General features: G+C 32.0%; 2 protein-coding genes across 2 annotated transcripts; both read left to right on the top strand.

Moving 5' to 3' along the window:
- Positions 1–292: 292 nt before the first annotated feature.
- Positions 293–2,453, top strand: LOC145637094 (protein FAR1-RELATED SEQUENCE 5-like). The gene is made up of 3 exons (XM_081688603.1): positions 293–383; positions 1,056–2,163; positions 2,417–2,453. The coding sequence occupies exons 1-3, from the start codon at positions 293–295 to the stop codon at positions 2,451–2,453; spliced, it is 1,236 nt and encodes a 411-aa protein (XP_081544729.1).
- A 27-nt stretch (positions 2,454–2,480) lies between these two features.
- Positions 2,481–2,993, top strand: LOC145637093 (protein FAR1-RELATED SEQUENCE 7-like). Its single transcript, XM_081688602.1, has one exon. The coding sequence runs from the start codon at positions 2,481–2,483 to the stop codon at positions 2,991–2,993; it is 513 nt and encodes a 170-aa protein (XP_081544728.1).
- Positions 2,994–26,884: the final 23,891 nt, after the last annotated feature.

Raw genomic sequence — 26,884 nt, 5'->3', positions numbered from 1 at the left:
TACCTGCACCCCCCTCCCCACGACGTCGTTTTGCTGTGTTTCGTCATTTTGATGATTCCTTTTTTTTTTCTTTCCCTTTTTTTTCTGCCATTTTTGGCTAGTTTTTTAATTTTTTTTTTTTTTATTTCTTTTCTTTTTACTCAAGCTATGTGTGTGTATATATATATATATATATATATATATATATATATATATATATATATATATATATATATATATATATATATATCATTTTAAACATTTATTTTCTCTCTCTTCAATTTTATTTCATCTAATTTCTGCTTTTTTCGTGATGGATGATTCTTCTACTGTTGATTTTGATCGAGATTGTGAAGCTGTTCTTCCATCTGGTGTTCCATTGGTTGATTCATTTGTTCATCAATGTGAGCAATTATGATCCTATTTTTTTTTTTTGTGTTTATGTTATGCTCTGTTTTATTACTTTATTTTTTATAATTTCTGGATTTGTTTGTATTTTGATGCTCTTTTATTCTGTAATTGATGAATGTTTCCTGTAATTTTTATTTTGTAATTGATTTTGATTTTGTAATTGATTTTGATATCGTAATTTATAATTTCTGCATGTTCATTGTGATTTTGATTATTCATCAACGAAGTCTGATTTGTTTGTATTTCGATGTTTAGTATTTCGCTAATAATTTTGATTTGTTTATCGATTTGATTTTTTGCATGTTAAGAATCGGAGTACATTTTAGTACATTTTGTTTTGCTAGATCTTAATTTAAATTGTTTTTATGTTGTAATGTGTTTTAATTTGTTTTGTTTAATTTGTTAAACATTTTAAAGTTTTTTTTTATCAAATGTATTATTCTAAATAACCATTTTTATATTATCATTTGTTTTATTGTTTGTTACTGAGTTACTGATATATTTTCATATTGTTCATTTTTAATTGATAAATGATCATTTGTGTACTTGATCATTTTTAATTATATTAGATTTTAAATTTTTTTATAGTTGATTATTTGTTGTTTTGTTGTTGTACCTTTTATGCTTTGATGTTGATCATAATTTTATTTCACATATTTATGTAGTGGGAAAAAAGGATGGTATTGTATATCAAGAGGCAGAGAAGTCTGAATTATTGTATAAAGAATTTAAATCTGAAGACGAAGCTTATGAAATGTATAATGAGTACGCTTTTAGGAAGAGTTTTGGAGTTCGAGTTGGGAAGTGTAAGTGGAGAAGAGATGGCTCATTATTGAAGAAACGATTTCTTTGTGCTAATGAGGGTTATAAGGATGATAAGTGTAGGAATCGTAGGGCTTATGAGAAGCTTGATTGTCGAACTGGTTGTAATGCCTTTATACAGTTTTTTGTTGATCATGATGGTGTTTGGACATGTTCAAGACATGAAATGGTTCATAATCATGATATGATTCTTGTTGAAAAGAGGCATTTAATAAGGTCTCAAAGGAGTGTTAATGATGAACAACTTCAATTTATTTCTACATTGAAAATGAGTGGAGTAAAAGTTGCTGATTCTTTGAGGGCTTTAAAAAAGGAGGTTTGTGGGTCTCCTAACCTTACTTTTACGGATTCGGATGTGTATAATGCATTATCATGTGATAAAGCTGCCAAACTTGATGGATGTGATAGCAATCAGTTGATTAAGTATTTTGCAAAGAGACATGTAGATGAGGCAGATTTTTATTATGATTTTGAGCAAGATGATAGTGGTGCCTTGGTTAGTTTTTTTTGGCGCGATGGAAGAATGCTCAGAGACTATCATTACTTTGGAGATTTATTGGTCTTTGATACAACATATGAAACTAATAAATATGGAATGATTTGTGCTCCTTTTGTTGGGATGAACCATCATGGTAAAAATGTGACGTTTGGTATGGGTTTTATTCTTAATGAGCGCACTGATTCTTTTAATTGGTTATTTGATACATTTCTTTATTCAATGGGAAAGAAAAGTCCCATTACTATTATGACTGATCAAGCACAAGCCATTGCTGCGGGTATAAGAAACATATTCCCTTCAACTGTCCATCATCGATTATGTGTATGGCATCTTGAGCAAAATTCGAAGAAGCATATTGCAGCATTGAGAGCTTTGGATGATTTTACAGATTTGTTCAGCTATTTATTGAAATATTGTGAAACCCCTGCTGAGTTTGAGTATTTCTGGAAAAGGTAATATTTTTATATTTTATTCTTTCTGTCTATTTGATAATTCTTAAAATATGATCATTTTATTATTCATATATGTACATTACTTGTTTTAATTTGATCATTTGTCATTCTATTATTATATGGAATCTGTACATCTTTATGGTTATTTAAATTTTGTGTTTAAATATGAACATTTATATTTATATAAATGTTCATGCAATTACTTTCTTTATGTTCTTTATTGAAATGATAAATGTTCATTTCTGCTTCACAGAATGTTGGTGAAATATAATTGTGCAAATGATGATTGATTGTGTGATTTGTACAAAATAAAGGAGATGTGGTGTCCAGCTTATTCTAAGAAGTTTTGGTCTGGTGGTATTCTATCTTCTCAATGTAGTGAAACTACTAATAAGTCAGTTTCTCATAGACTTAATAAGACACAAGGTCTATGTGACTTTTACCATGTTTTTCTAGATGTTGTTTCTGAGTGGAGAAGCAAAGAAGCTGGTATAGATTACAATAATTTGAGGGGAAATAGACATTTAGCTTTTTCTAACATTGGGATCTTAGTTCATGCAAGAACTATATATACTATTCAGGCTTATGTGCTTTTTGAAGAGCAGTTCATCAAAGGTACTGCATATGATCATCGAGATTCTGGTTTGCATTTTCCTGAATATTCGTATCATCTTTGGCATCCTGGGAAGGACATTGTTAAACATGAAGTTGTTTTTAATAAAGAAACACATGCAATCTTTTGTACTTGCATGTTCTTTAGTGAAACTGGTTTGCTTTGCTCTCATTCTCTACGAGTATATCATTTGCATTGTGTTCGTAAAATTCCATAAGAGTACATAATGAAACGCTGGACAAAGGCTGCTATGTGTAGTCATGGTATTGAAGAACCAACTTTGAGAACTAATGTTGTGGCTACAAGTGTGTGGAGGTCACAAACACTAAGGAAATTTGTCAAGTTGGTAACAAGTTGTCAAAATTCATTGAATGCAAGGGCAGAGGTTGATTGTTATTTTAACCTTTTAAAGGAAAAGGTTGAGAGTGTTTCTGGTGCTATAGATTTTAGTGAGCCTGCCGAAGGTATTGAAATTGTTGATCATGAAGTCAAGAATCCACCAAAATCAAGGCCTGCTGGTGATAGGAATTTTAGGCCAAAGAGTGCCTTAGAGATAGCATGCAACAAAGCAAAGGGTAATTGGAGGAAGAGAAAGGCTATTTATACTCCTTATATACGAGCTAAAGGTCAAGCTGTTGTTCAGGTATTTATGATCATTTATGTTATCATATATGTTCATTTAATTCATTACATACAATATTATCTTCAGGAATGAACATTTATATAACTATATTTGATTATATATTTCAAACATAATTTTTTTTTTTTTTGCTAGGAATTTGATGAGAATGGATTTGCAATTAGTTATGCCAATTCTGTAAATGATCCTACTGTAGACACCCATTTGTGTCTCCCCAAAACCAAACCCATTGATGAGTACCTTTCGCGTTGAATCATAATCGAATGAAGTGAAAGTGTGGAAAGTCTAGTGTTGCGGATACTTTTAATTTCTTTTCTCTCTGTTTTTGAAAACTTATTTTAAGAAAACAGCCAATCCAGTTTTGTTGGTACATGATATGGGTCCAATAGTAGTGTAGTTGTATGGGGCTTGCAAAGACCTTTCCAACGATATATTATAAGTTCAATTCCGATGAATATTGAGGAAGTTATGGCCAATTTACCAAATTGGGCCCCGGTTTAAGCCTTATATGCGGCCCAATGATCTAGAGGAGGGCCTATTATTAATATCATTCCTAAAGCTATTAGGATTGATTATAGTCTTTTAGAATACTCTAAAAGGTTCTTTTAAATCCTAATGGAGTTAGGATTGTGTAGACACCCATTTGTGTCTCCCCAAAACCAAACCCAGTGATGAGTACCTTTCACGTCGAATCATAATCGAATGAAACGAAAGTGTGGAAAGGTCTAGTGTTGCGGAAAGTTTTTATTTCTTTTCTCTTCTCTCTGTTTTGGAAAACTTTATTTTAAGAAAACAGCCAATCCAGTATGGTTGGTCCATGATATGGGTCCAATAATAGTGTATTTGGATGGGGCTTGCAAAGAACTTTCCAACGATATATTATAAGCCCAATTCCGATGAATATTGAGGAAGTTATGACCAATTTACCAAACTGGGCCCGGTTTGAGCTTTATGTACGGCCCAATGATCTAGGGGAGGGCCTAATATGATTTATCATTCCTAATGCAATTAGGAATGGTTTTAGTCTTCTAGAATCTTCTAGAAGGTTCTTTTCATTCCTAATTCAATTAGCATTGATAAGTTGACTTTGTTGACTTTTCAGAGTTTTAATCAAAATCAAATAGCATTTTTGAAGAAATTATATTATTTTATCCTCCAGTACGGTAAATTTATCAGATTTTTGGAAACGCGTCGAAATCAAGCTTGGCGTCCAACCCCAGGCCTTGGCGCCTGGAACCAGGCTTGGCGCCAGACGCTAGCCATTGGCGCCTGGCGTTAGCTAGCCAGGGTTGGCGCCAGCTCTGTTTCCTGAGCGTCAGACTCTGTTTTGTTAAATTATCTTTTTTTTGTTGATTTTCTCTATAAATATCGTATTTAAAACTCCGTTTTCATGGATCATCTACATCTATCATTCACCAATTCTCCTCATTCATGAGTTCTCATCTACAATCAGTTTTTAATTAGCATTCTTTAATCTTTCATCTCTGTCTTTCTTCTTCTAAACCTTGTTTTCATACAAAATTTCGCATTCACAAGATCTAGAAACACCTAGCCATATTCGAAGTTGCCTTCGCCCTAGACGTGAAAGGTTTTAATTTTTGAGGGTTTGGTCCCAAATCTCTATTTCAATTATTTAATTTAATTGTTTTGTTTATTATTTTCCTTGAAGTTACTGACGTGTGTATTTTGTTATTAGAAAGAGGTACGAGGCATCAAAGTAAGTGCTTTAATGGTTTTAATTGATGTTATGATGTAGAAATCATGTTTATATTGTTATTATGATATTCCTAGTATCATGTCTAGGGTATTTTTAATATTAAATATGATTGTTATGATGCTTCCTATATTCTTCCTAATATTTATGATTGTTAGTATCATGTTAGGGTTAAAGGTTTGATTTTTATTGCTTAGTGACATGCTAGGGTTTGTTATTAATCTTGTTAGTATCATGCCTAGGATCTTGCTATTTTTATTATGCTTTAAAATTAACATGAACATGATTATGATTATAATTGTTATAATTTATGATGATTATGAATATTATTATTATTTTGATGATGATTATAATTTTATTATCATTATTATTATTATTATGTTGCTTGATTATTTATATTTATTGCTTGATCACATCTTTATGCATGTTTAAAGGGAATTTGGTACTTGTAATCACGCTTAATAAGATAATTAATAATCTTGTTAGGGTTAATATGATTATAATTCAAGTGATCGCCAATAATAGTTTGTTTGTGCATTAATATTCAACCAACATAGATAAACAGGTTTAGGGTTAATCCTATTGCTTGCATGTTAATCAGAAAGCGCACATGAATACGATCAGAATAAAGTAGAGGCCTATTATTAGGGCAGGTTCAATCTCTTTTATGTTGGATTTGTACCTTCATCCCCGGACCCTTATTTGGTTCATGACCTTATGGAGTTGACGATCTCTTGGATCGTTAAGGGGTGTAACCTTCATTCTATGAACGGTTTACAAGTTCCTTAAAAAACTTGTTGGCGACTCTTTTGCTCTATCTTCTTCCCTTTTGGACGCCACCGTACTTTAGTGTATGATCATAGTGGGGTTCGAGCTAGTGGGATTAAAGGCTTGAATTATTCCCTACAGATTGATAATTATGTTTTAAAGAGTTTGAAATTGAATAAAACTACTCCTTTTAAGAATCCTTGTTTTGTACGAAGTGGAATATATATTCAGATTTTATTTTCGTGCCTCATAATATTTATCCAAATTTTATATGGTTGGATAGATCTTGAAATTATATTTCCAATGATATATTATAATATTAAATCCGAGTTATAACGAAAAAGATATGAATGAGACATGAAACTTTATCCAAAATTGACACCCTTCCACTACTTTGGCCATAATTTTTTTTCTACAAAATATTTTAATCTGATTCTAATTGGGTTGGAAAGTAGACTTTAAGAGCTTTCCAACGACATATTATATGCCTTATTTGGACTTCCGGATCAAAAGATATGATAAAAACAAAAACGCATTAAAAACAGGCTTGGCGCCAGCCATTGGCGCCTGGTGCTAGCCATTGGCGCCTGTCGCCAATGGCCAATGTCTGGCGCCAACCTCTTTTTGTGTGCGCCAGACTCTGTTTTGTTTATTTTATCTTTTTGGCTGATTTTCTCTATAAATAACGTATTAAAAACTCCGTTTTCATTCACCTACAATTAGTTTTCATTCGCAATCATTAATTCTCTAATTCTCTCTTAATCATTCACCAATCCTCATCAAGTTTTCTTGATTATTTCATCTCTCTCTCTCTTCCTTTTCTAAACTTTGTTTTCTCATACAAAATTCCGCATTCATTAGATCTAGAAACACCTAGCCATATTTGAAGTTGCCTTTGCCCTAGACGTGAAAGGTTTAATTTCTGAGGGTTTGGTCCCAAATCTCTCTTTCAATTATTTAATTTAATTGTTTGATTTATTATTTTCCTTGAAGTTACTAATGTGTGTATTTTGTTATTAAAAAGAGGTACGAAGCATCAAAGTAAGTACTTTTATTGGTTTTTATTGATATTATGATGTAGAAATCATGTTTATATTGTTATTATGATATTTCTAGTATCATGTCTAGGGTAATTTTAATATTAAATATGATTGCTATGATGCCTTTTATTCTCTTCCTAATATTTATGATTGTTAGTATCATGTTAGGGTTAAAGACTTGATTTTTATTGCTTAGCGACATGCTAGGGTTTGTTATTAATCTTGTTAGTATCATGCCTAGGATCTTGCTATTTTTATTATGCTTTAATATTAACATGAACATGATTATGATTATAATTGTTATAATTTATGATGATTATGAATATTATTATTATTATTATTATTATTATTATTATTATTATTATTATTATTATTATTATTATTATTATTATTATTATTATTATTATTATTATTATTATTATTATTATTATTATTATTTTTATAATGATTATTTTATTTATGATTATTATTGTTTTGATTATGATTATAATTTTATGATGATTATTATTATTATCATGATTATTATTATGTTGCTTGATGCTTATTATTTATTGCTTGATCACACCTTTTATTGCATGTTTAAAGGGAATTTGTACTTGTAATCATGCTTAATAAGATAATTAATAATCTTGTTAGGTTAACTTTGATTATAATTTCAAGTGATCGCCAATAATAGATTTATTTGTGCATTAAATTCAACAAACATAGATAAACAGGTTTAGGGTTAATCCTATTGATTGCATGTTAATCAGAAAGCGCACATGAATACGATCAGAATAAAGTAGAGGCCTATTATTAGGGCAGGTTCAATCTCTTTTAGGTTGGATTTGTACCATCATCCCCGAACCCTTATTTGGTTCACGACCTTATGGAGTTGACGATCTCTTGGATCGTTAAGGGGTGTAACCTTCATCCTATGAACGGTTTACAAGTTCCTAAAACTTGTTGGCGACTCTTTTGCTCTATATTCTTCCCTTTTGGACGCCACCGTACTTTAGTGTATGATCACAGTGGGGTTCAAGCTAGTGGGATTAAAGCTTGAAATTATTCCCTACACCTACTGACTTAATTGTTCTTGAAAACCCCTTACATCAGGTTAATTTATTTATTTTCTTTATTTTATGAATATTATTATAATTATTTTATAAAAATTAATTTATAATAATAAATTATAGGTTGTAGATATTCCTTCTAGCTCAAAGGATTCTGATCAAAGTGTTCTAAATGAGGTTGATCAGGTATTTACAAAATTTTTAATAGATGCATTTTGTACTTTCCATTTTATATGTACATTTTTAACATTTTCAAAAATTACTGGCAAAAGCTCTCTTCAATCCAATATATCTGTTGATCTAGATATTTCTGCTATTGCTAAGGTAATATCATCTTATTTGTTCATTTTGTTTTTAGAAATTGAACATTTAATTGTCTCATAATGTTTAATTTTCTTGTGTAGGAAAAGGATTCACATATATCTACAAATGTTCAAAAAGGGTTCATTTTGGTTCTGTGAATGATAATGTGCTAGTAGAGCTCCAAGAGTTCTAATACGTTCTTCTATTCTTCCTTCTATGCAAAAGAATGTTCAAGCCAATGCTAGTGGATATACATCTACAAATGTTTCGAAAAGGGTGCGTGTTGGTTCTTTGAATGATCATTACGCTGTTAGGGCTTCAACAGTTCCAATACATTCTACTGTTCTTCCTTCTACTCAAAAGAATGTTCAAGCTAGTGCTACTTCTTCAAGGGCTAATAATGAGAGTGCTTCTAATGTTACAAGAAATGATGATGTTGGTTCTGGACAGTTTTCTACCAAGTATGATAGATTTTTAGCTTTTTTTTTATACTAATGTAGCTAAGAGATTAGCTAATAGTGGTAAATAAGAGAGCTTATCAGTATTTCATACTTGTTTTAAGAATTATATTGTCAGATTATACATCTTTTTTACACCATTATTGATATTAGAATGTGTTTCTACCAAATATTATAAACAATTCCATTTTTTTATATATATATATTTTGAAAATATGTTCTTTTTATTATTTATATATGTATGTGTTCATATTTGATCATTTATCATAGTATTATATATGATTTTATCAACACATGCAACTTTTTATGATATATGATCATTTTGTATTTGTACATTTAATGGTCATATAAATGATCATATTTTAATTTGAACATTTATTCTTAAATAAATGAACATTTTATATGTAATTTTTTTATACATGAAATTGATTTAAAAAAAAATCTAAATACAAGCTTTTTAAAATAATAATGCTGATATGTAAATAAAATTGTCTAAATATGAAATATTGTTTATACTTGAAATTGTCTTTATATGAAATATGACTATATTACTACTATTTTTCCAACTTTCTTGCTTTTCTTCTGTTAATCCTAGACTCAGTGTTTTCTTCAAAAAGCATCAGTTCTGCTGTGTATTGCATCCTCAGTTTCCTTATTTGGTTCAGCTGCGAATAAGAATGAATTATAAGTTAAGAACAAGTATATGTTATATAAATGAACATTACATGTTATATAATTGAACATTTGATATACTTACGTTGTTTGCTTCAAATCACAAATCCATTCTTCATTAGGATCAGCAGTGAAAGTTTCCATATGCTTCATGATGTAGACTCCACAGTTTGTGTAGTCGGCATTGCTGCGCCATTTCATTTTTTCCAATACAATTTGATAATCTTCAATGAAACTTGCATCCTCATAACCAATGTGTTTCATGTATGCAACCAATCCTTTTAGCTGTTTTGAACATTTATCAATCAATAAGTGAATATTTATTGATCAGAAAATGAACATTTAAATTATATATAATAAAAATTAGTCATTTATCAAAATGATTGAATAATATTTTAACTTACAATCATTTTTGGTTGGTCAAGATATTTTTGAGGTACTGATACATGTTGTGGTAGCTTTCTATTGTCGATGATATGGATGGTATCCTTCATATGATTGATGCACAACACGAAAAAATGATTGGCAGTTGCTACTGAAAAAAATAACTGAACAAATAATATATTGTTATTGAACATTTAATTTATTAGAATTGAACATGTTATAATATATGTATTGATGTTACTTGTTTGTATCCAACAATGCTTTTGATTTTGTACATCTTCAATTCATTGTTTATTCTTTCTATGAATTCCTTACATCTTTTTCCATTGTTGACCCCTCTCTGCAGACATTATTTGTGCACATAATTTGCTGCATTTTTAAACATGTAAACATTAATTAATAAAACCTTTGTTGAGTAATAAATATCTAAAATAATTGAAATAAACTTACATGTGGCATTGTTGAGAAATATATCTTGTTTTTTGTGTTCTTATGATTTAGAATTGTTGCCCATGAATCTATGACACAATTCATAACTTGTACATCATCTCCAAGTGTTTTCATTTCTGCTCTATTTATGTTATTTAATCCATCATGATATAAAAGTGCACTGCAAATGAACATTAAGCAATGTGTAAATGAGTAATTTCTCAAAAACTTATAAAAGTTTATGTATTATGAATAAGTTACCTTTCATCTTCTCCACTATAAGCAAAGTCACATACAAGTTGATTCATTTTTTGCTCATCTTTAAAAAGATCTTTGTATTTGACCATATATGGAGATCTAAATGCAAGAGGAAGAGTTTGGGATTGACGCTGTGGCCTCTTTGATGAACTGAACATATTATGAACCAAATATTATCATATATGTATGTACAAATGAACATTTAAAATAATTAGAAAATTAAGGATTGTAATTTATACATGTCATCTATCTTCTTTTCTGGTTGTGTTTCATTTGACTTCTCGATGACTTTTTTTATATTTTCTTCCCTGAACAAAAAGTAATTTATATATGAACATATTGGTTTCCACAAATGTTCATTTATTTGTTGAGCAAGATATGTAATATCTTTACCTTTTGCCATCTGAGGAAGATGAATCTTTCTTCTTTTTCTTCATTGTCAAAATTTTCTTCTGTATCTCCACTGTTAGATTTTTCATTTGTTTTCTGAAAAATCAAATCAAGTTAGTAACATAATGTTATGTTTATATTTTAACAACAAAATTATTAATAGAAATAGTTTACACCACACAAAAACTAATTAATATTACAATAACATGTTGAAATTCATAAATTACATAACCCTTAATTATTCTTGATTTAATAAAACATTCTTCAAAGTTACATAAACCTTTATTGTTTTTTTGACACAACAAAATAAACTACATTATTACTAATAATACATAGGACATCACTAATTGCTGGGGGTTTTGTTTATTACCCTTGTTCCTGTTCACTTTCCTTGTTCCTCATAACTTCACTAGCTGCTGGAGTTTTTTTTTTTTTTTTTTTGTGAATTGTCTTCTCCAACTTGTACAGAACCAGAGGCTTGATTTTCAGTGCTCTTTGGATTTGCCAATTCTGCAGTTTTTAAAATGAACATTAACAAATATAAAAACATGAACATTATCAAATATGAATATGAACATTATACATAATAATTATGAACATTTTTTTCACCTATAGGAGGAGATTTTCCAGTAGGATTTTGATCTTCTACAGAAGCAGAAGCTTCAGCTGCAATAACACCCATTGTTGTAGATATTGGATTTGTTGTATCTGATTTCATTTTTTTTACAAAAACAATTGTTAGTTAAACATATCATTAAATATATTGAGTATCATATTTAAACATTTTTATTTTGTTCTTACCAATTTGTGGAGATGGAGGAGTAAGTCCCAAACTGAATGCTTTGTTGATGTTGAACTCCTCCTTTCTCTGTTTTCCTTTTTTGTTTTTCTCCATATCAGCTGCTTTAAAAAATTCCCTTTCAGCTTTTGCAATTGCATTAAAGAAATCTTCGGAGCCATAGATTTCTTCATCTTGGCTTAAGATTGATGGTTCTCTTGCCACTTTCCCCATACCTCTACAACTTTCTTTACCAAGTCATTTTCAGGGAATATTTCCTTAGCTTTCAACAGTTTGCTTGATAGTTTTGACAAGGAACGACCAGTTTCAATCACCACATCAATGAAATCATTCATAAAAATCTATATTATAGATAAATTGTTAGATTTTAACCAATATATTTCATATCAAAGAAATGAATATTTATGTATTTCAAAGTGTTCATTTTACATACCTCAGGACTGATTTCAGCTTCTTCAACAATTCTAGGAAGTATCTTCCCTTTACCAAGTCCCAATTCCAATTCATTTTTTATTCTTTCAAGAACCATGTCCCGTTTCCAAACAGAAATAATTGGAATTGTTCTTGGTGGCTTTTTCCCCAATCTCTGGACTCTATCAAAATAGAACAGCTACAAAAGAAATAAAATTATTAATTATCAGATTATATATGATCAAAATTATATATGATCAATTATAAAACATATTTGATCAATTACCAAATAATAAATGAATATTTTATTTGATCAATTATCAACATATATATTTGAACAATTATTATAACAAATTTGAACAATAATTAAAAAATGAACATTATTATTCATACCATTAGAAATTGTAGGGGTCCTTTGTAGAATCCCTTGCTTGACTGTTTTCTCTAATCAACATGGTTCTTCATCAGTGAATCAAACACATATTGACACCAATTCAAGTTTTTAATATTTTCCTTGTGCATTGTTGAATAGAGAAACTTGTAATGGCATCGATTATTTTGTATGCACTTTATCAATGCATTCACTGCCACCACCAAAAAGTTTGTAATGAAATCTTCATTGTTAGGTCTGTTTTTCTCAAACTTTTTGTCAATGTATTTTGCCACAATTTGGCTTACGGAAGGAATTTTTCCATTCCATTTTCCTCTCCACTTCTTCATAAAACCTTCAAATTCCTCACTTGCTTTTTCTGATTTTGCTTCAACAATGGGTATTTCTCCCATTGGTAGACCATAAACTACTCTAACATCCTCTACTTCCACTTCAATCAAATGCTTTTTTGGAAGTTCAAAAGTTTGTCTGTTTTCTTCAAAACTGTTCAAAATCCAATAACAGAAACTTTTGATCCAATTGAGGTAACTGGATTTCAAGCAGGGCTCCTAATCCAATCTCCTGTATCTCTAATTTCTGTTCTGCACTCATTTGCTTTATCCATTGCATCAACTTCACATGCCCCCCTCTTGTTGATGCTTTATCTTCTTGAAACTGTTCTTCATCAATTTCTTCAACTTCATCTGCCTCAATTATTTCAGTTTTTGCTTTCCTTTTTTTCTTATCTTCACCTTCTGACTTACACACAACCAACTCTTGCACCTTCTTCTCAGCCTTTGGCTTCACCACGTTCTCCTCCTTCTTTGCTTTTTTCTTCTTTGGATTAATTTCAACCTCCTCCTCCTCCTCCTCCTCCAATTCATCATCTTCCTCACTAACAGGTTCTTTTTCAGCTTTATAGACAGATTCTTCACTGTCATCACCACTGTCAGAAGGATCTTGAGATGGTTCATCAGATGGCACTTCTTGAATTTTTTTTCTTTTTCCAACATTTTTCTTGGCAGCTGAAAATTAACATGAATATAAAAGTCATCATATATGATTATCCATGTATTTAAATGAAATTTAATCAAATGACAAAATGAACAATATAGTTTTTATATATGATCATTCTATACATTGAAATTGAACTTTTATCACAAATCATTGTATACCTGCTTTTCTTTTGCCAGCAACCTTAAAAGTTTTCTGCAATTGTCCTGCAGGTCTCTTTTTTCCACCTATATAATTTTAAAGTTTATATATTACATACAAATATTAAATTAATTAAAACATAACAAACTTTTAATCAATTGAACATTTACCCTTTTTTCCTTGTTGCTCCACAACTTTCTCAGCAGGAGCACCAACCATTTTTCTAATAGGTGCTTGAACATATTCAGCAGGGGCACCTGCCATTTGTTTTATTGGAGTAGGTGCTGCAGATTTCCTTGGAGAAATTCTTCTTTCCACACCTTTTTTTGTGGATACTTTTGCAGGATCAGCAGTTGCCTCCTTTTGGCCTTCATTAGCAGATTCATCTAACAAAACATCTATTGTGTTTTTAAACTTTTTGTTAGTAAAGATAAATATTTTCTATTCAACATTAAATCAAAAGTATTATGTTTACCTTGGCTTCTTGTAACTCTTATACTTGGCACTATAGGTGTTTTATTTTTGTTTTTTCTTACTAATGTTTTGTATCTTGTTTTCCTTTGGCTTGATTGTTCACTCTTTTGAGATGATGGAGCTGGATCATCATTTACACGTGCACTATCCAAATCCTCAGATATTAGATCAGTCTCATCCTCAATTTCATAATAATCATATGCCATTTCTGCTGCATATTAAATGATCAAATGATAAATTGTAAATGATCATTTATGGAAAAGAATGTAAAATGTTTATTATTTACAATATAAATGAACATTTTACCTTTAGTTTCTTTCTGGGTTGCCTTTGGCATATCTTCCTTTTTCCCTGCTATACATATTTTTATCATTGAAATAAATTAACTTTCTCGAACATTATATATTATGCAGATCCAAAATGAACTTTGTATGTAATAAATATGTACATTTTAAAATTTTACCTTTCAAATCTGTTGTCTTTTGAGAAGCATCTTTCACAGATTTCTCTATAGGGATTTTCTCATTTTCTGGCCCTCTATTCCCTTCTCCTAGTATAAGAATTATATTAGGGAAATTTGAAATTTATGCAGATTAAAAATGAACATTAAATATAATGCAGATTAAAAATGAACATTTTATCTAATAATTAAATATGTACATTTTACATTTTTTACCTTTTTGCTCATCTGACTTTTGAAAAACATTTTCCACGGTATTCTTTTCAGTGTTTTTGTCTATTTCTTGCCTCTTTTCCTCTTGTGCTTCTAAGAGAATTATTTCAGTTAAAATTGAAATTGATTAATCTTGTTGAACATTACAATAATTTATCATATATATCAAAAATGAACATTTTATGAAATAAATATGTACATTTTAACTTTTTACCTTTCAGCTCTTTCTTTTCAGGGCTTTTTTCTTTTTCAGGAATATTCTTCTTTACAGAATCTTTTTTCTTATGTTTTTCTTTACCTGCAAACTGAATATGATTATTACAACTGATATATATAAACATTAAACAAAATGTTCAATATATGTGAACATTTACCTTTGTTAAATTTCTTGTACAACTCTTCCCTTCTTTTGAGATTTTTCATGATTCTCAGTGTTGATTCATTGTATTTCCTGTAATTCTGAGATAGTGTTATGAAATTTTTTTTATATAACATTATTTATTTTATTTTATTTAGTTATTCAAATTTGAACATACTTTGGGTTTTCTTCTATGTCTATATGTACTTGTTGCATCTTCTCCTTTAAAGTTATTATTTTTGGCTTCTTTTGATCATCATTTTTGGTTTTTCTGATAATTTATTAAAAACATACATGAATATATAATTTTGACTAATTAATTATAAAATGAACATTTAGTCTATAAAAAATGAACATAAAGTCTATATAAAATGAACATTTAATATTTCTTACTTTGGTCCAGTAGTTATCTTTTTTGTATTGCTTTTCCCCTCTGATTCAACTCCTTTTACCTTGCTGAAATCAATATTAGGTAATACTTTTAATTAAAAAAGCACATAAATGGTACACAAAATGGACATTTATCTATGATAAAATGAACATTTTTTATTAATACCTTTGATCAACATTATCTTTGTCCTTTCCAGATGGAATTGTATCCTGTTTTTGCTCCACATTTTTATCACTGAATATTGAATATGTTTATTAATTCTAATTTGTTAAAAAAAAATGAACAAGTATCATATGTAAAATGAATATTTTTTAATACAAAAGTTAGCATTAGCATACCATTGATCCCTACTCTCTTGTGCAGATTGATTTCCAATCTCATTTTGAGTAGCAGAGACATTCTCACTTTGTTCACTAAAAAAATTAGGATTATTTTATATAATATGACATTGAAGTATAAATAATTTATACTATGAAGTAGAGCACTAGTTATTTTGGTATAAAGTTTTTATACCTCATTTTTTGATTTGTCTCTGGTGGTCTTGATTTTGACATAATAAATTTCACTCGAACCCTTTTTTTTTCACTAAAATATTAAGAATTACCTAATAAGTTTGATATATATACACAATGTAGAATTATTGCATATAAAAACAACTATTTAATACATATAAACTTACTTGTTTAGAGTGTATCTTTGATAACTACTACCAAATTCATTTTGTTCAATAACTTTCTTTAGAGTTAATGGTTTAGATTTTCCATCTCTAAATTGAAGCAAGTGTATCACTCTAAACGGTACATCACTACAATATAAATTAATTACATCGTATTAGTTTGAATGCATACAACTGAAATGATTATTATCATATTTCTATATGTGCATGGAGTTTCAATTAAATGTGCATTTAAGCCCCAATGAATATTCAAAGAACAAATATAAATCAAACGATATCTATAAATGAACATTATGAGTATCAAATATGATCATATACGATTATATGATTATATAACTAAGATCATGATAACATTATAAATAATCAAATCCAAATAACATATTAAACAATTATAAAACCATATGATCAGATGCAAATAGTATATTCAAAATGAACATAATATATTATGTAAATGATTATATACCTTGGTATTGGAGACATTTTTAGATCTGTACCACTTGACTTTTCAATATCTTTTAAAAGTTCAGGATCTACAATTGGACTTTTTTCGCGCTTTTTTCCAATTTATCTACTCTTGACTGAAGCGGTATTTAATCATCATCTCTGTTTTGTTTAATTAATTGTTAAAATCGCACTATAATTGCAAGGAGTTTAACAAAAATTATTGTTCACACATAAAATCGCAAGAAATTGAACTAAATTAGGGTTCATACATATCTTCAGTATTTTTCTCCGAATTACTCAGTTCTAAAGTGTTCTTCTGCAAAATGTTCTTCTCTGAAATGTTCTTCTGCAAACTCACACTACAATCGCAATAAATTGAACATAAATTAGGTTTAATACTTAAATCGCACTATAATCGCAAGAAAATGAACAAAATTAACAATATTACTTACTCTTGTTCCGATTTTGCAGTTTCAACTTCAGTGTTCTTCTGTGAAGTCTCCTTTTGCGAAATTACACTTCAATCGCAAGAAATTGAACCAAAAATTAGGTTTCATATCCAAAATCGTACTACAATTGCAAAAATAAATGAACAAAATTAACAAAATTACTTACTCTTTTGCTAAATCTTGTTCCGATTTTGCTTTTTTACCTTGAATTTCAGACATTTGTACTAATTTTCAAGTAATTTTTAACAATTTTTTGCTGTAAGTGCTTCAATTTTTTTGAATTTTATGAGAGAGAAAATGGAAGAATGTTTGAGAGGAATGTTTTAGAGAGAGAAAATGCTGGGTTTTTTTTTTTTTTTTAAATATATATGGAAGGGGTAGGGGCGGTTACTGTGCGGTTAGTATTTTACTGCGGTTAGTGTGGGGTTATTGGGGTTAGTGGTTACTGTGGGTTAGTGGAGTGATACGCAGCGTTTAAGGGGGGGGGGGTGTAGGTAGTGGAAGCTACACTAGGGGGTACGTGTTAAGAATTAGTAATGAGGAAGTTATAGCCAAAATACTAAACTGGGCCCGTATTGGTTTTTATATGCGGCCCAATGATCTAGAGGAGGGTCTATTATTAATTATCATTCCTAAAGCTATTAGGATTGATTATAGTCTTCTAGAATAATCTAGAAGGTTCTTTAAAATCCTAATGGATTTAGGATTGATAATTATGTTTTAAAGAGTTTGAAATTGAATAAAACTACTCCTTTTTAGAATCCTTGTTTTGTATGAAGTGGAATATATTCAGAATTTATTTTCGTGCATCATAATCTTTATCCAAATATTATATGGTTTGACAGATCTTGAAATTATCTTTCCAATGATATATTATAATATTAAATCCGAGTAATAACGAAAAAGATATGAATGGAATATGAAACTCTATCCAAAACTGACACCCTTCTACTATTTCGGTCATATCTTTTTATCTACAAAATATTTTAATCTAATTATAATTGGCTTAGAAATTAGACTTCAATAGATTTCCAACGACATATTATATGCCTTATTTGGACTTTCGGATCAAAAGATATGATAAAAACAAAACGCGTGAAATTGATTATTAGCACCTGACGCCAACCATTAGCGCCCGACGCCAAGCATTAGCGCCTGACGCCAAGGCTTGGCGCCTGGCGCTAACCTTCAGCGCCTGGCGCTAATCGTGTTTTATTCTCGTTGAAACTTTGATTCGTTTTTTTATCCATCCGATTGATTTTCTCTATAAATAGCCTCTTAAAATTCTGTTTTCAATCATCAATTCTCATCAATCCTTCTCATCTAATTCTCATCAACTCTCATCAAGAAATTCTTAATTTCTCTCTCTTTTTCTCTCTTTCTAAACCTAGAAAACCCTTTTACAAACACAATTCCTCATACATTAGCACTAGACACACCTAGCCAAGTTCGAAGTTGCCTTCGCCCTAGACGTGAAAGGTTTGATATTTCTGAGGGTTTGGTCCCAAGTCTCTATTTCAATTATTTAGTTTAATTGTTTGTTTATTATTTTCCTTGAAGTTACTAACGCGTGTATTTTGTTATTAGAAAGAGATACGAGGCATCCAAGTAAGTGCTTTAATTGATTTATTGATATTATGATTTAGAAATCATGTCTAGATTATTATTATTATGATTCCTAGTGTCATGTTATGGTGTTTTGATTTTCCTAGTATCATGTTTAGGGTAACAACTATAATTTCTATTATCAAATATGACAATTGTGTTTCCTATGATGCTTCCTATTTCTTCCTAATATTCATGTTAGTATCATGTTAGGGTTAAAGCTTTGATTTTTATTGCTTAGTGACATGCTAGAGTTTGTTATTAATCTTGTTAGTATCATGCCTAGGATCTTGCTATTATTATGCTTTAACATGAACATGATTATGATAATTATGATTATTATTATTTCGATGATGATTAAAGTTATTATAATTATTATTTTGATTTATTGTTTCTTGATATATATTTATTGTTATTGCTTGATCACACCTTTTATGCATGTTTAAAGGGAATTGGTACTTGTAATCATGCAATAATCTTATTTAGGGTTAATTTGATTATAATTCAAGTGATCGCCAATAATAGTTTATTTGTGCATTAATATTCAACCAACATAGATAAACGGGTTTAGGGTTAATCCTATTGATTGCATGTTAGTCAGAAAGCGCACATGAATACGATCAGAATAAAGTAGAGGCCTGTATTAGGGAAAGTTCAATCTCTTTTAGGTTGAATTTTTACCTTCATCCCCGAACTACCAGTCATGGTTCCAGACCTATTGGAGTTGACGATCTCATGGATCTTTAAGGGGTGTAACCTTCACCCTGTGAATGGTTTACAAGTTCCTAAAACTTGTTGGCGACTCTTTTGCTCTATCTTCTTTCCCTTTGGACGCCACCGTACTTTAGTGTATGATCACAGTGGGGTTCAAGTTAGGGATAATGCTTGAAATATTCCCTACAGCATCGAACGGGTTTCCCCCTAACCTGCTCCAATAAAGGAGTATTAACACGGGAGCTAACTGTGCCTGTATAAAAGAACCACTCGTCAGTGGCGGAATTCTTGCTCATAATAAAAAGGAATGTACAGTGTCCTGTAATCCCATTAGAAGTTATGGTTAAATATAAAACCCAATAACTCCCCCACCATATGTTCATACTCAAGGTATATACGTTTCAAGAGTTTTGCTGCGTAATCTCTTTCACTTTACATTATTTACATTTTTTTAGACTTTGTGATGACTCTCAAACCATAAGTCCATAACACAATCAATCATTATAAATCATTCAAGCAATATAACATACCAATTTAATTCTTGAATAATTAGTGACCATATAAATATAATGTTGAATCCTTTTTAAACTACCTCGGTGTTAAATAACACCTTTAACGCATAATGAGCCACAAATCTTATCTCTCGGTGTTTAACACACCTTAAGTGCACTTAGGCACCAAAATATAATTTAATTATCGTGTACATAGACACTTAAATAGCTCCTTTCTCATGCTTATAGTATCAATAAAAATTATATGAACCATAATAAAATTCCCTTTCACTACTCCAAACCAAATTAATTAAACATTTAGTTTAATTAAAAAAGTTCTCAATCATGCCAATAATAAAAGTGTGGTTCATAAACATGCTAACATAATTAATTCCATCAACAATTCACCACCAATAATTCATACTACATAAATCAATCACCAACATCAATCCAATCAACAAATTCCAATCAACACCTATCATGATACTACTTTGCAATTAATTAATCAAAGCCTAGCATGCTTTTATACACTTAAATAATTACCTAGTATGCGAACGTACCTCGGATATAATCTCAAAATCGCCACGACTAAATGAAAACACTCACTTGGAAGTCTTCTACAACCCAAAATTACAAAGAGCTAGACATTAATACCTATTCAATATGAATTTCCAGCAATATATAAACTTTTTAAATCACTTATAAATCCTGTAAAACAAGCTTAAAATTAATTTAAAACCCCTGCTTTTATTCCCAATTAATGGGTTATTAAAGATCCTTTTAGGAAACATATAATTCTAACTTTCATATAAAAATTCCAACTTTTTTTTTTTTGTGTGTTTAGAGAGCTACAAGGGTGAGTGATGAGAATCGATCCCTTAATGATCATCTAGATCGAAAGGGGGGCTCTAACAAACCACTCATGTGTATCTCTAGCAAACCACTCAATAAAATCCCAACAAAAAGATTCTTCACTACATATAGACTCAACAATAAACCTGGTTTCTTCATTTAGACCCTTATAAATCACTAAGCACAAATCCCATTCTTCAATTCCATGATTAGGACCAACAAAGTCACCAAGCCTATAACAATATCTCCAAAACACCTCATTCTCATATTGTGAAAAATATAAAATAGCCATTAAAATAAATCCACAAAAGAGCAAGAAAACCTGCAAACACAAGAATTAGTAGAAGAAAAAACAGAAAGAAAAAATATATACAGATTAATCTCACCAAATAAGAAGCTAAATAAATTAAGACTTCTCCCCGGCAATGGTGCCAAAATTTGGTAGGTTGTCGTATACCTGTTAAAATTAAATTCCTAACAAAATCAACTAACAATGTAGTAGGGCAAGTAGGGTCGAATCCACAGGGATATGGTATTCTATCTGACTTCTAAGAAATTGGAGAAACTAAAGTTATTGTCGTATTATTTCTAATTATTTTACTCATGAATTGACTAGTAGCTAGCCATTGTAATTAGAAACAATTGTGTAAGTTGTACTGCAACCGTGCAAGTGCAAGCGGTTATATAGGAGAAAGCAGACGTTTGAGAGAAAAAAAGGAAAAAAAACGATGGAATAAAAAGATAGTCTAAATTAAAGTAAGAATAAAAAAACAATTAAAAGGCCTAGGGTTATGGTTAACCATGCTTATAATTATAAATCTATCAAAATATATATGAATAACAATTCAATTAATCAATAATCTAGATCAGTGGCTAAAGCCTATGGTCGGGTCTTAATGCTCCCAATTCAACATGTGCAGTTTGGTCGCTAACATAATCAAAATTGCTAATTGTAGGTAAGCCTCTAAAATTAAGAGCTTTTGATTCAAACTCTTATTAACAATAATTAATCAAACAATTGATCAGGTTGCAAGATTAACAATATAACACTATCAATTAGAGAAATTAATACTTAAAATATCAATAACATCAGTCAAGATTCATCATATAAACATGGATTCCCAAACCCTAGCAATAAAACTATTCAAACATAAAATAAATAATTAAACTAACTCTAAGGAATAAAACATAATTAAAAGAAAGAAACATAAATAAAAGGAAAAATCGATTCTAATAATCCCACCTTTGATTGGTTCGCCATTAATAATCCTACCTTTTGATTCTTATTTAATAATCCCACCTTTGGGGGACATCTTCTTTTAATGGTCCCTAACTTGTTGATAACCGGTGTAATAGATTAACATGCCACATGTTACTTTGTGATTTGCCGAAATTTTTTTATATAATTTTTTTTAAAAAGTAAATATAATTTTTTTTATCACCCTTATCCTGCTTCTTTATCCTTTTCCCCTCCTTCCTCCATACTTTTCGGTTAAGCAGCCGCAGCCCAATACTCCCCCTGCAACTAGTCACACCACCCTCGAAACACTAAAATCCAGCCACACCCACCCTTATAACAGCCTACCTTAGCCACGCCCACCCGGAAACACCGTACCTCAACCTATTCCCACCCTAAAGAGATTCATTTCAGCCCTCCCACCCCCCAAAACGCCCAGCCCCAACCTTCCATAATCCCTGAAAAACTCCAGCCCATCCCTTCCCACCTTGAAACACCCCACCCTAACAACGGCGCGTCTAGGGTCTATAAATTGGAGCATCAATTGAAGTTGTTGGTGTCAAATTGCTAGATTAGAGGCCAAAATTATGCCTTTTGGTGGCCGAATTGTTGATTACGGGTGGTTTGAAGGCCAAATTGTTGTCAATTGGAGGTGGATTGGAGTGCAAGGACTATGAAATGGATGAGTTGCGTCGTAGTTGTTGCGTTGTTGAGTTGGTGGCGTGATTGTAGGTGTGGATGTTAGTAGTGAAAAGGTGGTGTGGATGTTGGTGGCGTGATTGGTGATGAGTAAGTTGGGAATAACGAAGGCAAGGGGATTACATGGTGTAAGGGTATTAATTGGGACAATTGATGTTGATGGTGCCTGGTGGTTGGAAATGAAGGGGGATGGTGGTTGGGGAAAGGAGGGCTGGTGTGAAAGGAATGGTGTCCTTCGAACAAGTGTACTATTCCGTTAGTAGGTTCAGAATTATTAGAAAGCTAATATATATTCAGTGAGGTCAAGTGATCGGAATGCCTAGGTGGAGGCCGCTTCCGATCAGTAATATTAATGAATAATTAATATTACAGCTTAATCTTGACTGAACCCTTCGGGTCACACCCAAGCATTCAACAAACCGAACCGACGAATTAATTCGGAAGGAATTAATGAGTCGACCGAGTATATTTATTTAGACGTCGGAAATTCAAGCTTAGAGCGTCGAAATCGAGCGTCGGAAGTCGAGTCGAAAAATAGTGAAAGACGAGACGAAAAATAGTAATAAATCAACAAAAGACCAAAATACCCCTAGCATCGGAATGCCCAAGCACACCGAGTGCTAAGGACGTATGGCCTAGCATGGTGGCTAGCATGCGCACCAAGACGAGCCTAGGCTGGCTGGTGCGTGCTAGCGCACCCATGCTAGCATCGCAAAGCTAGGCGCTGCCTAGTGCGTGCTAGCATGCTAGGCACAACCTTATGCGCGCAATGGCTAGCAAGCCATGCCGCAACAAGCTGCATCAGCTAGCACGTTAGGCGCGCCAGCTCGCCACAGCTAGTAGCAGCATGGCTAGGCCATTGCTTGCTGCCTAGCAGCGCTGGCCAAGGCACAAGGCCAGCAGCAGCCCGCACAAGCATGTTAGGCTTGCTGGCCAGCAGCGCTTGGCAGCCCGCATGCGATTGCTGGGCCTGCTGGGCTTGCTGGGCGTGGCTGCCACGGACAGAAGCACATGGCAGCCCACCTTGGCTGCCTTGGTGCCCAAGGGTGGGTGCCATGTGGCTAGTGGTCCTTGAGTGTGTGTGGAGTGAGGTGGCCGGTTATGGGAGAGGGAGTGGGGAGCAAGTTTGGTCCCCCCCCTTCTCCAAGTGGTCCTCACCTAACTACTCACATGAGCTTGCCACTTATTAATTTATTACTAGCTTGATTATTAATTTTATTTTAGCTTTAAAATAAAATGGAAAAATCATACTATCCCACATTGATGGGAGAGTAAATGATACTCCCATCATTTCCTATAAATGCCCAAGTATGGGCATTGGGAATGATGCTTGAGTAAGAGTTGAAAAAGGCATCACAATTAGTGAAAACCTTTGAACTCAATATAATTACTCGGGTTTTATTGGTCGGGTCTTGCTAACCCCAAGACATTGGACCTAGTCGGTTTTGTTGGTGCGGGTGGACTTCGTTGGAGGTCTCCGTGTGAGCGGGACTTGAAGCTTTCAAGTAAGAGCTCATTTTGGAGCGAAGCACGCGTCAAAGGTAATTAGCTTATCTTAATCTCGTGATTAATTTAATTATGTTTATGGTTTTATTTTTTGCGAGTGCGGTCTTGTTTTTGGGTTTGTTTCCGCGGTGAGTCGGACTCACCAAACCCCAACAGCGGTATCGGAGCCTCGCTCGTTTATTTTTAAAATCATAATTTTTTTTTTCAAGGTGTTTTTATGGCTTAATTTTTCTGGTTTTAAGTTGCTAATTAGATTAGTAACTCGTTTTTCCAATTTTTACCTCGTATTCGAGCTGTCTTCAGCTCCCGAACCCAGATTTCGACCTAAAAATAGTGAATTTTTGGTGGAAAAGGCGTTCTGGAAATGGTTTTACCCTTTCAGGCCTCTGTTTTTAGCCAAAAAACGACCAGAAATGCATTTTTCGAGGGATTTTTCGTTTTGACGAAAAATTTTAAGTCTTTCTAACCTTGAAATTTGATTTCATATTTATGGTGGTTATGTATTTGGTTCTTTCCTTAATTTATATGCAATTTTAGACCACTTTAAGCATGATTACTTGGTAGTAATTGGTGCTTGAAAGTTTGGTTTTATTTTTCACATAATTGCAAATTGATTGCATTAAGTGTGAAATTGTTATTCTTTGTTGCTTCCAAGTACTAAAGATTCAATCTTTATTTATGATAAGTGATTGAAACTTTGAGTTACTAAATTCCATGAATTTTGGTTAAACTTTGTTGATTTAATCATTTTTTAGTTGATTGGAATCATAAAGTTTAAAACTTGTGATTGAAATTGGTTTATCTTCATATTGGAAGATATAATTTTTCATGAAGTCACAAGTATTAAAGTTGGAGTCTTTATTGAACTTATGTTCATTTTTCCAACTCCCTTTTATTTTGTCCAAATCTCAAGATTAATTTAAAGTGATTAAATTAATAGTGAGAATTGCCCTAATTTATTTTATTACACCAAGTTAAACCAATTTTATTAAAGAATGGTTCTTGGAAATAAATTTAGTTAATTGCATTTGGATGAATTATTTAAGTTGGACTTGTTATTTTTCATTTTTCCTCAAAATTGATTCTAAAATTAATTTAGAATTGATTTATAATGTCACACACAAAAATCGATAATTTTCGAAGCATTAGCACGCAACACGAGGCCTAAGAGCCCCGAGCTAGCTCTCGGCCAGCTGGGCTGCTCACGCAACCCATATGTGGCTTCCGAGGCTGCTGGGCACTTCGTTCTTAGGTGCTTGGTGCTGTGCGTGTGTGTGTGCGAGGAAGGGCGTGGGCTGCTACTCGCTGCCAGCAGCATAGCGCGCCAGCCAGCAGCAAGCAACAGCATGGCGCAGCAGCAGCATAATGCTGTGCGCGCTGCTACGCTTGGCTGGGCTGGGCGTAGCGCATGCGAGCACAAGCAGCCCACATGCATGCTTGGTGTTGTGGGGGTGCGCATGGGCATACTACGTGCTTGTTGTACGGTACGTACAATCCCATAATTGGCACAATAACCCCGGGTTATTAAGGCGATGCTATTTTAAAGTTAATTTTAGCGTTGCTTAATATGTAAGTAAAGGTAATTTTTGGACTCCAAGTCTTAGTGCTAGGCACTTAGACATTTTGGAATACGTATTTTGCTTAAATTGTTGTTTTAATTATTTTAATTATTTTGTTTATTAAATTAAAATTTTTGGAGGCTAGGCCTCGGGTTTTGAGCGACATTTGCAAAATTAATTTTGGCAAATATTTGGGTTCACCGACTTAATTAATTGGATTAGTTAAGTTGGATGCGGAATTTAGTGGGAGCGTCTCTAAGTTATTACCATAACCGGTTAAAACAACTTTGACTAGTTTAATTAGGCGTGTTAATTGGATTAACCACCTAGATTAGTTACTAGTTCTCGCGCGTTTTATGCATTGTTACTTGTTTATCGTTGTAAAATGCATGGGCCATTCACAGATAGTGAATGGATGAATGGAATGTAAAATTCTCTCACAGGTTTTATGAAATGGCAACTAGTGGGGCCCGATTAGGATAGAAAATACGGACTGTGATCCGTGATGTATTTTTGTAAATCTAAATACGGTCTGCGAACCGTTGAGTATTTTTGTACCTTAATATTTAGATTAGTCCTAATCATAGATACTAGCAATTGTAATATTTTGGTCAAGTCTTGAAGACGGGGTTCTTAGAAGACAAAGCCATGAAGTTGCAAATGAAGACCTTTTGAAGACTTGAAGATCTCAAGGGGTCATGCTAGTTGCCAAATGCATCTCTATTTATGTTTTCGATATATATTTATGTTTATATATATGAATTATATGTTAGATGCATGTTTAGGATTTCGAATGTTGAGATGATTAATTAAGTTCACTTAAATCAACCAACATAGAAACCCTAGGTCCCTAAAATATTGAGTAAAACTTGCCATTCAAAAACACACTTACCAACCGAACGAGGGTAGTTGTGGGCTACGCCAAAGCGAGGCATCACTACTTCTCCAAGGAATGTAAGGCATACCGGGTATGCAAGGTGGTTTTGGTTATACTCAACGATATGAGTGATGGAGTCCTAACATGTCGTGGCAAAGTGAATAACTTGTTTAGAGAGCATTGGATGCGACGATTTATTCAACCAAGAGTGGCTTGGAGCCATTAGCAAAGCGTTGCTTACCTTAGGAGATTGAGTGTTA

Source organism: Chenopodium album, chromosome 6 (genome assembly GCF_948465745.1).
Source record: "Chenopodium album chromosome 6, dcCheAlbu1.1, whole genome shotgun sequence".
In the NCBI taxonomy this organism is placed as follows: domain Eukaryota; kingdom Viridiplantae; phylum Streptophyta; class Magnoliopsida; order Caryophyllales; family Amaranthaceae; genus Chenopodium; species Chenopodium album.
This window is presented reverse-complemented; position numbering and strand designations above follow the sequence as displayed.

Bases quoted from the DNA above. Each gene is read 5' to 3' on its own strand.
- LOC145637094 (XM_081688603.1), top strand. From the start codon at position 293: ATGGATGATTCTTCTACTGTTGATTTTGATCGAGATTGTGAAGCTGTT. The intron at 384-1,055 runs GTGAGCAATTAT...ATATTTATGTAG, and splicing joins TGATTCATTTGTTCATCAAT to TGGGAAAAAAGGATGGTATT. The intron at 2,164-2,416 runs GTAATATTTTTA...TCTGCTTCACAG, and splicing joins TTTGAGTATTTCTGGAAAAG to AATGTTGGTGAAATATAATT.
- LOC145637093 (XM_081688602.1), top strand. From the start codon at position 2,481: ATGTGGTGTCCAGCTTATTCTAAGAAGTTTTGGTCTGGTGGTATTCTA.